Here is a 14,127-nt window from a genome sequence, read left to right as displayed (position 1 = left end):
TTTCATCCAGTTCTCCTGTCCAAGAATTTACTAAAATTTTGGTTATCTAAGGAAATTCCCAGCATACCATGAATAATTTCCATATAAATGTGGAAGTATAAAAGAACACCTCCCTCTCTGTCTCTATAACTCCCCTTCTCCGACATCTACAATATTCATTTAATACCATAACTCCCTCTTTTCATTTTTTAACCCTTTCTGCAGATACTTTTTCCATTAATTTTATAATGGCACTGTCTCCTTATACTTGCACTTTTTCTGAGCAGTCTTCCTTCTTTCACCAGAAAGCATCTTTGTGGTACTTTCTACTACAACAGGGGTATCCTCACCAACCTTGACAGTCCTGATTTCTCTAATTAGACCCAGAGCTCTTCAACTCATGGCCTGCAGACCACATCAGGATAGCATAGCTCTGCATACAGTGGAGGAGGTCTGTGACAAGATAAATGGGTTTAAGAAAATTTGCTCAGCAGGACCTCAAGCAGAGAGCAAAGAATGACCATCCTGCATTTCCAGCAGTGTTAAGTTCCGAGAACCCCAGAGAATCCCAGTCTTGCACATAAAGTTACAGATAATCATAAACAACTCAAGCAAAGCATCATGCTAAGCTGCCTACCAAGCATACGTATCTGAGATAGCCCAGGTGTTGCTGGCATTGGAGGTAGAAGAATGAACATGGCATGGTCTGTCCCCACACACCCAGGGCCCACACATTGAGAGAGAACTCTTAGGGGACGTGTGCAAGGTAAAGGGCCTTTAGGTATCTAAAAGTAATTTTTTATATTAGTGTTTGGTTACTTTATTACTTTGATAATAGTTTATAAATTTGGAAGAGTTAGAAAAACTTCTGGAGCTCACAGACTTGACTAGAAGAAAGGAGTATAGCAGAGAAATCTGTTTTCCAAAGCTGTTCTTTTGATCTGGCATAGTTGAAAATAATTTCAGACTGATTGTTGTCATGGTTATGGTAATGTATATGAATAAATAATTTTTTCAATTATTTTGAGAAGGTAAAATACCTTAAAAAAAGAAAGAATGCAATGAAAATCTACTCCTCTTTTACAACTTAAAACATCTTTTCAAGGAAGTGGGTAATTATAATACTGAAAAGACTTACTAAACCCATTATATAAGAGAATAAAAACCAATTTGCTTTATCAGTCATCACAAATTATGGGTCAGATTGATTTTGAACACAAAACCAACACTATATATATAGTGGCGATTTTTAGAGAAAGAGAAAAAGAATGTTGCTGAAGTGGAAATAAGGGAATGAATGTATTAAGTACTTCCTATCACTTCAGCAGGTGTGGAATGCAGAAATACTGATATAAATCCATGAGAAAACGGAGGAACTAGCCACAGTTCAGCCACCATAAAGGAAGGACAGAGTCAAATCTGCCAGCAGAATCCTACCTTTTGATTCCACCCTATTTTTTTCATCAACTACAATGCAAAAAAGATGTGAAAAGTTTCTGAACCCATCACACTGCTATCAGGAGCAGTGGGAATGCATCCTACCAGGCACTGGGATCAGTAAAATGTTTGGTCAGGTTTCTTTTTTTACAAAGCAAAGCAAAGTATGCATGCAAGGTTTGTATTTAAGTGCACCCAGTCATTCCAAGCTTGTTTTAAGGATAAGATATTTTTAAGAAGATTTGTTCATACAAAAGTGAGGTTGCCTTGGCAACTGTAACTATAGAAAGCCAGAGTAATTACGTTCACAAATATCCTTCCTAGTGCTTTCTCCCTCTTAATAGGAACTTGTAAATACCTTGTTTTAAGCTACATTTATCAGATATATTACTCATCATTGGTTCTACCCTTGAGGCATGGGAATCCAGAAGTATGTGCTTAAAGCAGGTTGAATAGTGCAAAAACAATTTGCACACACTTATTTCAATTAAAAAATGAAAGTCAGATTATGCATATTTGCTCTTGGAGGGAAGTGAACATTTGAAAAGAATGCAGCATTCTGTTTTCATGTTGCAAGATCTCATTGAATAAACTATGCCATGTATTCATCTATCTTCAAACACAATAAGGATTCACTTTTGTGAACAGCGGGCAGAAGGAATTAAGATTGCAATTTAGTATACTTAAACTGTATTCATGTAAACAGATCTACTGAATCATTGCACAGCTCTGCAGTGCATACTGTGGACTTATCTGTGAGGCTGGTACAAGTTTAAGGCTTCTGTTCATCTCTTCATTATGTGGTAGAAATGTAGTCTGATTTCCCTGGCACAGTGTTTGAGGTCCATCATTAGTGATATTTGGCATAGTCCTGCCAACCCCTAGGCTTGTCGCTTAATAACTTATCCAATTTTTCTGTCGTGCTTGTTAGCATAGATGATGTCCATTTAGGCTTGATTCCTTCCTATGACCTTCCTTGTCTGATAAATAATATTTTACCACAGACCTTCCTCTCAGGCCATGCTGTGCAGCTTTGGCTTACTGATGCCATAGAATATATTGGCCACAGGAATGGATTCTTGCACTGAAATAGGGATGGAAATTAAGGGTAGTTTGCAAATTGTCTCTTTTCATTCATTGTCAGAAGAGTATTGTTTTCCCCAACTCCGCTTCCTGCCTGTACGAATGCTGTCCTGAGTTATAGTTGCAAACCACATACTAGGAAAGCCAGAGTTACACTGTGTAGCTACAGTATGTACCCTCTTTCTTTTTCTTGTCTGTGATTCTGTGACTTAAGATGTATTTACAAACCCCTGATGTTAATATTCAAACAGGATTTGAGCACCCTGTTATGAATACTGAAAGGACTTTTCTTTTGTCTGTTAAAATGTCACCAATAAGTTACACAATATTACAAATGATCAAGAAGCAATAGCAGTGTAGATGCCACTAGAAATCAGTATCTTCCATGATGCACATGAAAATTTTTTCTGACCCTGTAGTTTTGCAAGGTGCCAGAAATCACACACATTTACTCATGCTGCGGCATCGTCATTGTCATTCCAAGCAGTCCTGATATTTTTCAGATCCAACCTTCCATGCCAGTCCAGCTGGGAGACTAGCAGCATTTAACACAATGGGTCTCAAATATATGTGTTCAGCATCTGTTTTCTAGTGATTCCAAGGCCTACAGAGAGGCCAATGTCCTCTAAATAATCAGAATTATTCTTAAATTTTTACTCATCTCCAGTGATTACACAGAGACTGTGCTTCAGTGAAGTGCATTTTCAATGTTGTAACAGTATCAAGGCACTCAAAAATCCAATGTGATATTCACAAACTTTAATTTTCCACTAGCTTCTCAGTGATTAACAGCAGGACTACTTAAAAAAAATAGCTTCATAAGATGGATGCATTGAACAAAATTATATCAAATCCTGAATTTTGAAGTCAAAGGACACAGGAAAATTTAAACCAAATGAGGATCTGCTGTGATGTCTGTTTCAGGCTAAATTAAATATAGCCTTTTTTCAGTCGTCCTAGCTTGTGTTCACTTTTACATAGTTTAACAAACTGAATAATCTGAGGTCTTTCCTCACAATACTCAAGGAAAGACATATACTGCCCTATACACTTGATTTACCTTTTGATCAATATATTTGTTTTCTTCAATTGCTGATCTTTTAGAGTGGTCACATGAGGAAGAAGATGCTGAAGGAAGTCTTCGCAGCAAACAGCTGGTATCTTGTTGCTGGCGATCAATAAACTGCTTCATGAAACTTTCCCTTGTGAACAAATAGAAGATATTGATGGATTAAAAACCCAGGAAGAGTTAATTTTTGGTTTTCTTTATGACATGTCACAACCCATTAGTGCTAAGATAGATAAACTCCAAGAAAAAGTTGTACTGGGCTATAGATGTATAAATGGACAGACAGCCGAAACAACTGATAAAACTTAAATTCATTTATCAAAGAAATCTGTAATTGAATTGAAAGGTGGGTGGCTTGCATGTAGGTTCAAAGAAAATAATTTTATTCCTTTTAATAATAAATATTTAATTTATTTATTTACCAGTTAAAGTGCTAAATATTTGAGGTACCTTTTGCAGTTTTCAGCTCTTTTGAGCTCATTAAACAGCAAGTTGTTACTGCAATGTAAATCAAACACTGATATAATCCAAAGGAAACATACTCTCTGCAAGAAATTCTTTCTTCAAGATTTCAAGCAACATCTGTTCATATAACTGCTTTGAATGCCAGTATTAAGGTGCTTCAGCAATTCTCTGCCTCACATATGCCATGTTTAAAATGTAGAAGCACTTCTGTTTACAGCAAATGTACATTTATCTTGTTGCATTTTAAGTTTAGTGTTGCCCTATCTTCAGTGTAAACTGACGATGTCAAAAACTAATTTTTATCAGAAGAGATAGTTCTACATAGTACAATAGCTTCAGATTTAAAGACATGATTTGCTAGTGATAGTTTGAAGTCTGTTTCAGTAGTTAGCATGATCACATATTAGTCTAGAGTATGCTGGGAAAACCACAGCTAGAAAGAAATACCAAAAAAGACTAAGACTAGGAGAAGAACACCCTCAATATATAACCAAACAGTATTTTGGTATTGAAAGCAAAATATCTATGACGGCTTCCTTGAAGTTTGGAAGGTTGTTTTTCCTGACCCTTCTGACCAGCATTATTCCTTTCATTCAGCTAAGATGATACAAACAGGTCAAACCACTTGCATTAGCTTCCTTGCGAGTTTAATCAAAAGAAGTGTAACCTCAGGAGACCCAGAACAATGACAGCCGTCTTTCACACCATCCTCTCTCCCAGCGTGTGCTCAGTGGGGATACTGGAATGGGCATGGGCAGAGGACCTGTTTGGCCAGCCTGTGTTGTTTCAGCAGTCTTAGAAGCCTGTGCACGCTAGAGCAGCCCTTGGATATCTGTAAGCTTTTTTTGGGACCACACCAAGAATAATTGTACTGTAACTGATGATCTAGCAGCCAACTGAGGGTCCGATCCTTTGTTAAGGTGAGTTTTACAGGAAAGTGACAACTATGCAAATTCAAAGAGGGGACAAGGTCATCACAGCCTAACTGGTATTGGATGGTGTGTATTAGCCCCTCTCATGATTTGCTGCCGGTTGATCTTACCTTTAAAAAGCTACATGAGAATTGCTTAGAGTTCTAGTTGTCTATGTCAGCCAAGAATCTAAAATCCAAATGGGAGTCGAGAAACAACACACTTTTCAATCATACTGTACTTGTGTCGGTTCCAGTCAATCTAGTTGCTTTCATGAATATGCTATAAGGAATACTAGGATTTTTTTTTTTCCAAAAGTAAAAATAAGGTAAAACCAAAATGTCACCTCATTTCAATGCCAATGTTAATTCTGTTTCACTTCTGATTTTCTGCACTATCTGCCTAATCCACAAGCAAAACAGTTGCATATTTTGGGTGCTATGTGGAACCAGACAGGTTTATAGCATACTAGCAACGGAAATATTTCAATACCTTATTTTTGGAACTGTGAAATCTGAAGGAAGCTTGGAGATTTTCACCATTTGTGGCCTGTTTGGAAATTTTTCAAAGATGCGTAGACGCAGTGGAAGCTTCTCCTTTGTATCTGCATTTGCTTCACTTTGCTTTAGCTGAAAACAAGGAAATGAAAAAGATGATAGAAAGGGAAATTTTGCTCTGTAATATCCCAGCCTTGTTTTTCAGAGTCCAAATAACAACGGCAATCATTTAAAGAAACAGAAGATGGCAGCAAAGAACTACAGAGGGTAAATTTGATACTTGGGAGTTTATTCGTCTACTTGTGCTAGAAGCTGACAAATACCTAACAATACCATGCCTTTAATTGAAAGTCATAAAATGGGAGGATTGTTAATAATTTTAATTTTAAAATATGAAGCATATTAGTATCCTGTTCAATATGCTTGTTTCTATGTTTTCTTCACAGATCCCTAACACTTTATCAAGCAAATAAACATCCATGATCTTTTCTTATTAGGCACATCTTTCTGTATATGTTGACAGCTCTTCAATATTCAAAAAGAACACAGCATTTTAAAAGGGAGCAATTTTAAAGAAATCCAGCTCTCAGAACATGAAAATAACGGGAAAATTACATTTCGATGAGTATTATAAGTAATAACAAAGGACTCAAAAGAATCCATCTACATCAGCAATTCTGATACTGAGCTGCAGCAAATCACATAACAAATGTTGCATTTTTAAGTATCCGCAAACAGTTATTCCATGGAATATCACACATCTAAATACATCTATCTATGTGGACAGATGATGGCTACATTTAATGACACAAGATAAAAAAGATATGATATGGAGATACGATTCCTGAATTCTGATTACCTTACGTAGCAATTCAGTTGTGTCATTGCAACAAATACCAAGTCAAAAAGAATCAGTGAAATTCATTTTTACATTTATTTTAAGTGGTATGTGTATTGCATATTATTTCAATAAGCACACATCTAACTGAGATTATTTCAGTTCTCCTTCTCCCACCTGCTTGTGAGCACAGGCTTAGAAGCTTACATTTTAAAACAGATTTTCACCATCAGCACCTGCAAGGAATACTGCTGATAGATTATCAGCTATATATTTTTATGAGGTGGAATTGCCCAGGAAGTCGAATGGAGCTTTAACTCTCATTTGCACTGCCTAGTGAAATGCATGCTCCTATACAGCATGCTATAGACGAACAACTGCTCTGCTGCACTGTCACGCTATATCAGCAACATCACCACTTCCAGCCATAGTACAGCTTAAACTGAAAATCAATTCATAGTCAGTTGGATATAAGTTGTCATGTGGACTGAAAACTGTTTGAAGAGCTACAAACAAAGACTAATGATTAATGGTAAAGCACTGAGTCAGAATGGAAGGGGCATATTGCATAAATCTGTATTATGTCCAGTCCTATTTAATTGCTTCATTAATGATCCTTAAAAGGAAGAAAGTATGACATTAATGAAATTCGCTTGATATTAAAATGTGAAGAGTTGAAAATACCATGGCGGACAAGGAAAAGGACAGATTTAGAAATAGGGGCAGGAAATAACAGACTGAAAAAATTCTAGAGCAAGAATAAGAGCAGAAACTGAACAAGAACTTGTACTTCAATACAGAATCAAAAGGCCAATTTGGGCACCAATTACATTACCAGCCGAAGGCTATGCTCACAACCAGCCTCTGTTGGTTAGACATTACATAGTTTTAGAAAATGGTACAGAAGTCCACAGCTCCTCTCTGTGCTGCTTGAAGAGACCATACTTGGGCACGCATTCACTTCTAAATACCATTTTATCAGTCTCACACTGACAAGCCAAAATAGTGCAGAAGAGCACCATGAAAACCAGGAGAAAGCTACATAAACCAACTGGGGCAAGGGAGAAAAAAGGAGAGAAAGACTAAAGGGGCCCGATATTTATACTACATCTACCGTAACTGATAACAAAGTAAGGGAGATGATGTAAATTTATGTAAGAAATATTTGAAAACAAAATATTTCAATAATATAATAGAGTACCCCAAATATAGGAATGAGAGGATGAAATTAAGAAAGGGAATTCTTAGGCTGAGAATAAAAATTACTGTCCTTACAGGGAAATCTCTGAGTGTTCAGAGAGGTCTCTGGAGGGAAGTGCCTCATCATTTCAAATTCAGACTAGACAGAACCTTTGAAACGCCAGAGTACTGCAGAAAGAAATCCCTCACTGACAAGGAAATGAATCGGATAATCTAACAGGGCTTTTCTGCAACATTGTACTGTTGAAAAGCTTTGGGAGGGGTAATTTTTAGAGGGAAAAAAAGGTTTCCAGTTTCTGCTGGTTTGCTTTTTGCTTTTTGCATCTTATTGCTGGATGCAATAAGAAATCATTGCATAAATATGCAGATTTTGGCATGGACAAGCAACGTCTCTTACAGCTATGTACTCCTGTTCGCAGAAGTCAGTCTATACAGAATAGAGAGCATATGATGGATTGCAATGTCGTCTGACATCTCAGTGCAGAACAGATCAGGGAGAGCTTGAAGCAGGAAACTGTATAGTTCAAAGCGTAAGCAAAGGGACAGCAATATCCCCTGTCTAAACAGGAGAATAATTCAAGGTAGGCTTTAAAATAACCCAGAGTCAAAGCAGTTCTACAGAATATCTCCAATTACTCATGCTGTGATAATATTACATACTGGGGAGCACGAGGCATTTAGCTTCACTGAGTTCTCTATGCACTTAGGGTGTAATTGTTGCTCCACATGACATACATCCTATTTTGTACTGCTGCTTAAAACCTTTACATTTCAACTTTCTTTACCACATAACAAACACTTATATTTTTAAAGGTACAAGATTATGTCAAAATGTGGCAATGACGGTGCGGAGTGTTTCTAGTAACAGCTAAACCCAAAATAAAATATCAGGACATTTTATCTATGATTTTTCATTTTATTTATTATTACTATTGGCAAGGAAATGCACACTGGTCTGATTTGCTCTGCGTGGCCCTCGATCTCCAGCTCCAAAGAGCCTACTGGGAGCAGTTCACCAACATTTTGTCAGCCTGGCTTGGCTAAATTCTCTTGTGGCTGCTAGAACGGTTCCTGTAAAGCCATAGAAGGAATTTATGTCTGTTTCCACTATTTCCATGGTGCTTGAGTTTACAGGGGCAAATTTAATGGCACAATACATACAGTACAAGTGTCTGCTCTGAACCTGGATTAGAAGAATTTATCCAAATAGTACATAAATGGTGAGGAGTGGCAGCGAGGAAATCTTAATTTGGATTCCAATGGTAGCTTGAATAATACGTTCAGATATGGGTCCCTGAAATCCAAGCTCTCCCTGATCTGTTCACATAGTTGTCTTAGATCAATACACAAGACAGCTGTGAGAAAGGCAGACTTATTGGTGGAGAGAGCATATTGTAGGTTTTTTCTCCCAGAAAGGCATTGTGGCCATGTCTCCATTTGGTTCGGAGCGGTTTGAAGTGACTCCCCCAATCATCAGCACTTGCTGTTTGCTGCTGGTTTAGTTTATGAGCTGTGTTGGTAAGCAAAACAGATTCTTCTTAGAGGAAACAAAACCCCAAGCTCCACCTTGGTTACACACAAATGCACTTCAGGCATCGAGACTGACGTAAGGATCAGAACCAATGACTGGTCCTTGGGGTGGCTTCAAAACCCACGTGCGATGGGGCACATAGCCCAGCGTGAGACCAAATCTCTTCTGAAGCAAAACCCTCTGAACTGCACGCGCTGTAAATGCGGCAGCAGCAGCAACTGCTTCATTGTACTGATTCTCTCCCACGGCGCAGCCCAGGCATTAATGCGGGATGATCTCATTCATACTACTTAATGCAGCTTCAGCTGTAAATGTCTTTGTGACTTCAAGGCTCCCTTACAAAAAGGTTATTGATAGAACCAGCTTCAGCATAATTAAGATCTGGGCCCTTAAAACTGAAGAGAACCTGTAAGTGGTTGTCCTAAATACACACAGTAGCATGAATGGTGGTGAAACTGGAAGACTGGGGAAGAGGCAGGGGGAATAAAAGAGCCAGCAGGTAATGACTAGTGAGCAAAAGGGGCAGGGTTAGTTCTTTAATGCAGACGCATCCTGGCTGTGGTCAGACAATTGTGCTGGGATGGTCAGAAAAGCAATCACTGCCCCGCTGGAGACAGCAGCCTTCCCAGCAGGAAGCTGGCATCTCCCATGCAACCACACTGGTCCCACCAGGCCAACAGAGCCACACCACAAGATTGTTCACAAACCATCCCACCTCTGCCAGCTACTAAAGCTTTCTCATCTGTGTTTCAGAAATGAAAGCGTTAACATTGAAAAAAATAAAAAAAATACACTATATTACAGTACTTGAGCCACACAGTATACACAGTGTTATGTAGAACGTAAGAGGAGACTAAGGCAATAAATGGTTGTTCTTAATTTTTTAATTGTAAAACACTGTAGTACTACAGTCACCCAGATATTAATCACTGCAAGCGTGGTCAGGGTGAAAGTAGCGAGTTCTTTTAAAGAGCATACTGCAACTTCTTTGATAGCAGTGACTGGAGCTGCTGAAAAAGCATTAAAGCACTGGAGTGAGACAAGCAGCAGGACCTGATTAGGAAAGCTGGGTTCCCAGAGTCTCTCCCTACGTTCACCAGAACAGACGTGCCACAGTGCACTTCAGACCTTCAGGTGAACGGCGGGTGGTGTCACCTTCCAGCCTACGTCCCCTTATACAGAAGCAGGATGTGCGAAGTGTCTGCACATGCAGACGTCTCGTTACGGACTGAGGTGGGGGCTGACGGCCTGCAACGTGGAAGTGCTCCTGGGTCTGGTCATATGAACATGAGCACTTGAACAGTTTAAAGGGCTAACTAGGCTGAGTATCTCTTAATATCACTAATTTGCATTTAGAGACAGAAACATCCTCGGAAGTAATGTTCTTGCAAAGCAAACCGAAAGCTGAAATTTAACGCCGTCACACAGTCATAGAGTTTCTAAGACACTGACACTTTGGTGAGAACATGCCAAAGGAGAAACAGAGTTAACCATAGCCAAAGGGATAAGCCCTACTCTTCCTAACGTTTTGTTTTGTTCCCTATTCGTTTAATTCTGATCATGGAAGAAGAGCCAGTAATGTGCAAAATGTAAAGAGTGGAAGATGCAATTTTCATATGGTCTGTGAGGCAAGTGTACGTGACATTCACTTAAATGCTCTGTAAATATTTCAATGAAATTAAATGATTATGAAAAATTTACTGCAATGCTCTAACTCTTTCATTTTAGTTGACAGTTTTCATAACAGTCTGAGATCAATCATGTTCAAAATTAAAAGCTTTGCTACTGATGTACACACAGTTTATTTAGGAACTGGCCAGCTGCCCAGAGTAATTTCATGGTGACTGAAAAGTTCAAACCTTTTGAGAAAGTTCAGGGGGGGTCTCACTACAGGATAGTTTTAAATTAATATTGTTTGGTACATTATAGTGCACTGCTATATATCAACATCCTTCACTGGAAATCTCCTTTAGGGGCTGTATTTGAAGAATAAAGTGACTATACAATATCTGTATTACACTCTTAGCAGGATATGCTATGTGCTCCAACAGCAAACACTTTGAGCATGAAAGTGCACGGGGATGAAAGACAGCACAAACTGATACCAGCACCCATCCAACAGGTTTCCAGAATTTTTTACTTATCCAAATTCTCAGATTTACCATCACCTTTGGCTTGTCAAAAGGAGCTTTGAATGAAATCCAAGTAATTAGCATTAAATGACATGTAAATTAAACAATTAAAAATCAGAAAGGGAGATTAAATGAGCCACTTTTTTCCTTTCTGTTATTATTCTGAAACCGTATAGACCTGGTAAATTTTTGGACACGAATGAGCTATACTAAAAGAAGATATGCATATGGGTAAGCTTTCACAGCCCACACTCAGCTTTGGCATCAATTTGTATCAACATTTTTGTACCTGCATTTGATTTAAAGTTCAACACAAATCAGCTGTTCAGTTACTATTGTTTACACCTGCAATTCCATTAACAATGAAGAAAAAGCTCTATTTTGTTTGAGCAAAGCACACCATGAAAAAAGGAAGGTAAAACACAACCTAAAAATTAACGCAAAGAAATTGACAAATTGAATTTGGGTAAAAGTAACACTTGCAGTGTTAAAAAGCAGTATTTATGATGTGTAGATCTCATTAGTACGTTTATAGTGCTATATAAAAGACTGCCAAGGGACAAACCCCTTGCCTAAGGTCAGATGGTACCCGCTGACTTGAACCATCCTTCATAATATTTGGCTCTTGATTCCTCTAGGCCCTGTGTGGTGGCCCTGAGACATAATTACAACAGCTATTTTTCCACAGGTTTTCCCATTCTTCAAGGCATCTGAAACAACATGTTGTGTGCAATTCCCCTGAGCAGTACTTCTTTCGGATGAACTTTGGGTTGTGTATTGCCTGCTTCGAGAGAGAGAAGGGCTTGTGAGTTTGGCTGAAGGTGGAATAGCATTACAGGACTGTGTGGCTTAGAGTCCAACCTGGTGAGGCCTTTCTTTCAAAGCAGTCCCTCAATTAAAATATTCCCTGAACTACACCAAAGTACGGTCTGGGAGAAAGTAGCCAGAGCTACAGGAGAGACCCAGCAGTGAGCGAACAGTTAAGCGGCATGCACAGACAAGGGGTCAGGACTTGAGCTTGCTCTCTTGTCCTCTTTTCGTTAACAGCCTAGATGTACCAGTTGTGAATTTTGCCCTTTGGGCTCACCTAAACAAATGGGGACATTGCAGGCAATAAAAAATTCTCCCATGTAGGGACTGTAAAACAGAACCTAAATTGATTTCAACCACATTCTGTGCTGCCTTGGGGAATTTTCAGTGAAATGTACCAAAAAATATGATTACAGTGGTGCTGGCATTCACAGTAGAGACTGCACTGTTGATAATATAAGGGTAAAATAAACTGAAAAAGGTCCTGGCAGATGGAGGAACAAGATTACACATGTATTTCTCATACGCACAAGATTTGGTTTTTTTACAAACAACTTTTCTGTGTCACAGGGCTTATATGCTGTATGTAGTACAACTTGACGCTGTGACTGCTATTTCCCAATTGTTCATTTAAATAACCTTTTCTTCAGTTTTGCATGAAGTCTTCCAAATTAATAAGAGATTGAGTAAGGTTTCACAAATGTGGGTTTTTTAATAACTTCCTTCCAGTAATTGTAGCTCCTATCAGTTCTTCAGGAACAAACGCTGCTGACAAGATATGATTGCAATTCAAATGGTACAAAACTCCTCTAGCAAAATTTGGCTAAGATTTAGTCCATTTATCTAATAGAGGACAGGAATCCAGTGTGTCAGAGAGTTTCCCTTTGATTAACTGAGATAAAGAAGATGAATTTTTCAGAGCTATTACTTCATACTGTCTACAAACTCAGGCAAACATTGCTACATTGATTACACTTCAGCCATATTTCCAAATCTTTTCCCCCTCTGCAGTGGCAAGAATGATACCATTTAAAAAAAATGAGATCTGAGATTCTGCGCAGTCAGTGTCCGTAATCAGGACCCCAGGAATGTGCTCACCACACCAGATTCAACCTTCTTGACTTTAGTCTCAGATACCAACCTGAGTTAACTAAGTTATGGTTGTCTTACTCTCTCTTTATAGCCAAAAGTGACGAAGAGGCACTTGTAGAGGCCAGTTCAGACCTTGGGCTGGCTATGTCTTTCAGACATGCTTAACTTTTTCCATTGACTAAGTAGGGAACTTGAATCTAGTATGTTCTTTAAATCAGATGTGTGATTCCCAGTGTTAGGCAGGATGAATCTAGGCCATAGCCATCTATGATGGTATTCATCTCAGTTAATTATTGTTGTCCAAATGTGAAGTACATCGTATAATCATCTAGGCACTTCCCATATTTAACCGAAAAAGGTATCTCCGGATATTGACTCATCCCATACTAACACATAAGTAAGAAAAGCAAGATGGAATATCACCTTAGGGCAACTCCTTCACTGAATGTAGAGACAGTATAAGGCTACATCTATACTAGTAATGTACTGGTGTATGGGCCCAAGAGTTGGAATAAGATTGTCCATTGTGTTACACTGTTAGCAAGGCCACTTGCAGAGTCTTGGCCTTGGCCAGCTAGCACTCTCCCTGATCATGCCTGGGCACAGTCTGGGGCTTATCCCAGCTGGGTACATTCCCAGTAGGCAGTACAGACACTACCATTTAAGTGGTAGGTAGTTTTTGGAAAGGAAAAATAACTTAGCTGTACGTACAAGCCAGGCTGTGCCGGCCAGCCAGCTTTAGGGACAGAGAGCAGGTCCTGGACAGCTTGGTCTCTTGATATAGATTGTCTAAACGATTAGCTTAAAGAAGATGCTCTAGTTTAGATAAGAGAAAATGGCTTATCTTAGGTAAGATAAAACCTTATTTTAAAACCTTATTTTAAAACCTTAATTTAAAACCTTATTTTTAAAACCTTATTTTAAAACAGTTCAGGGGTACGTACATTTTCGGATGGATAGTTTAAAATAAATAATGGAAATGAAACATAAATCTAATGCTAACATGCATAACTATTCTTTTAATAGCTTTTTCACATATAAATGCAGCTTTACCATTTTCATATTTGCTATTTTTCTCTTGGG

General features: G+C 38.5%; 1 protein-coding gene across 1 annotated transcript in view; it reads right to left on the bottom strand.

Moving 5' to 3' along the window:
• The window catches only part of NALCN (sodium leak channel, non-selective), a 256,162-nt gene that overhangs the window by 59,477 nt on the left and 182,558 nt on the right, over positions 1 to 14,127 (bottom strand). Inside the window, 2 exon segments of the mRNA XM_075526265.1 lie at positions 3,560 to 3,701; positions 5,437 to 5,573. Coding sequence (XP_075382380.1) covers positions 3,560 to 3,701; positions 5,437 to 5,573 — 279 coding nt within the window.

The sequence above is a fragment of the Mycteria americana genome, chromosome 1, assembly GCF_035582795.1.
Source record: "Mycteria americana isolate JAX WOST 10 ecotype Jacksonville Zoo and Gardens chromosome 1, USCA_MyAme_1.0, whole genome shotgun sequence".
NCBI classification, from domain to species: domain Eukaryota; kingdom Metazoa; phylum Chordata; class Aves; order Ciconiiformes; family Ciconiidae; genus Mycteria; species Mycteria americana.
Note: the sequence above shows the minus strand (reverse complement) of the source record. Positions and strands in the feature narration are given on the sequence as shown.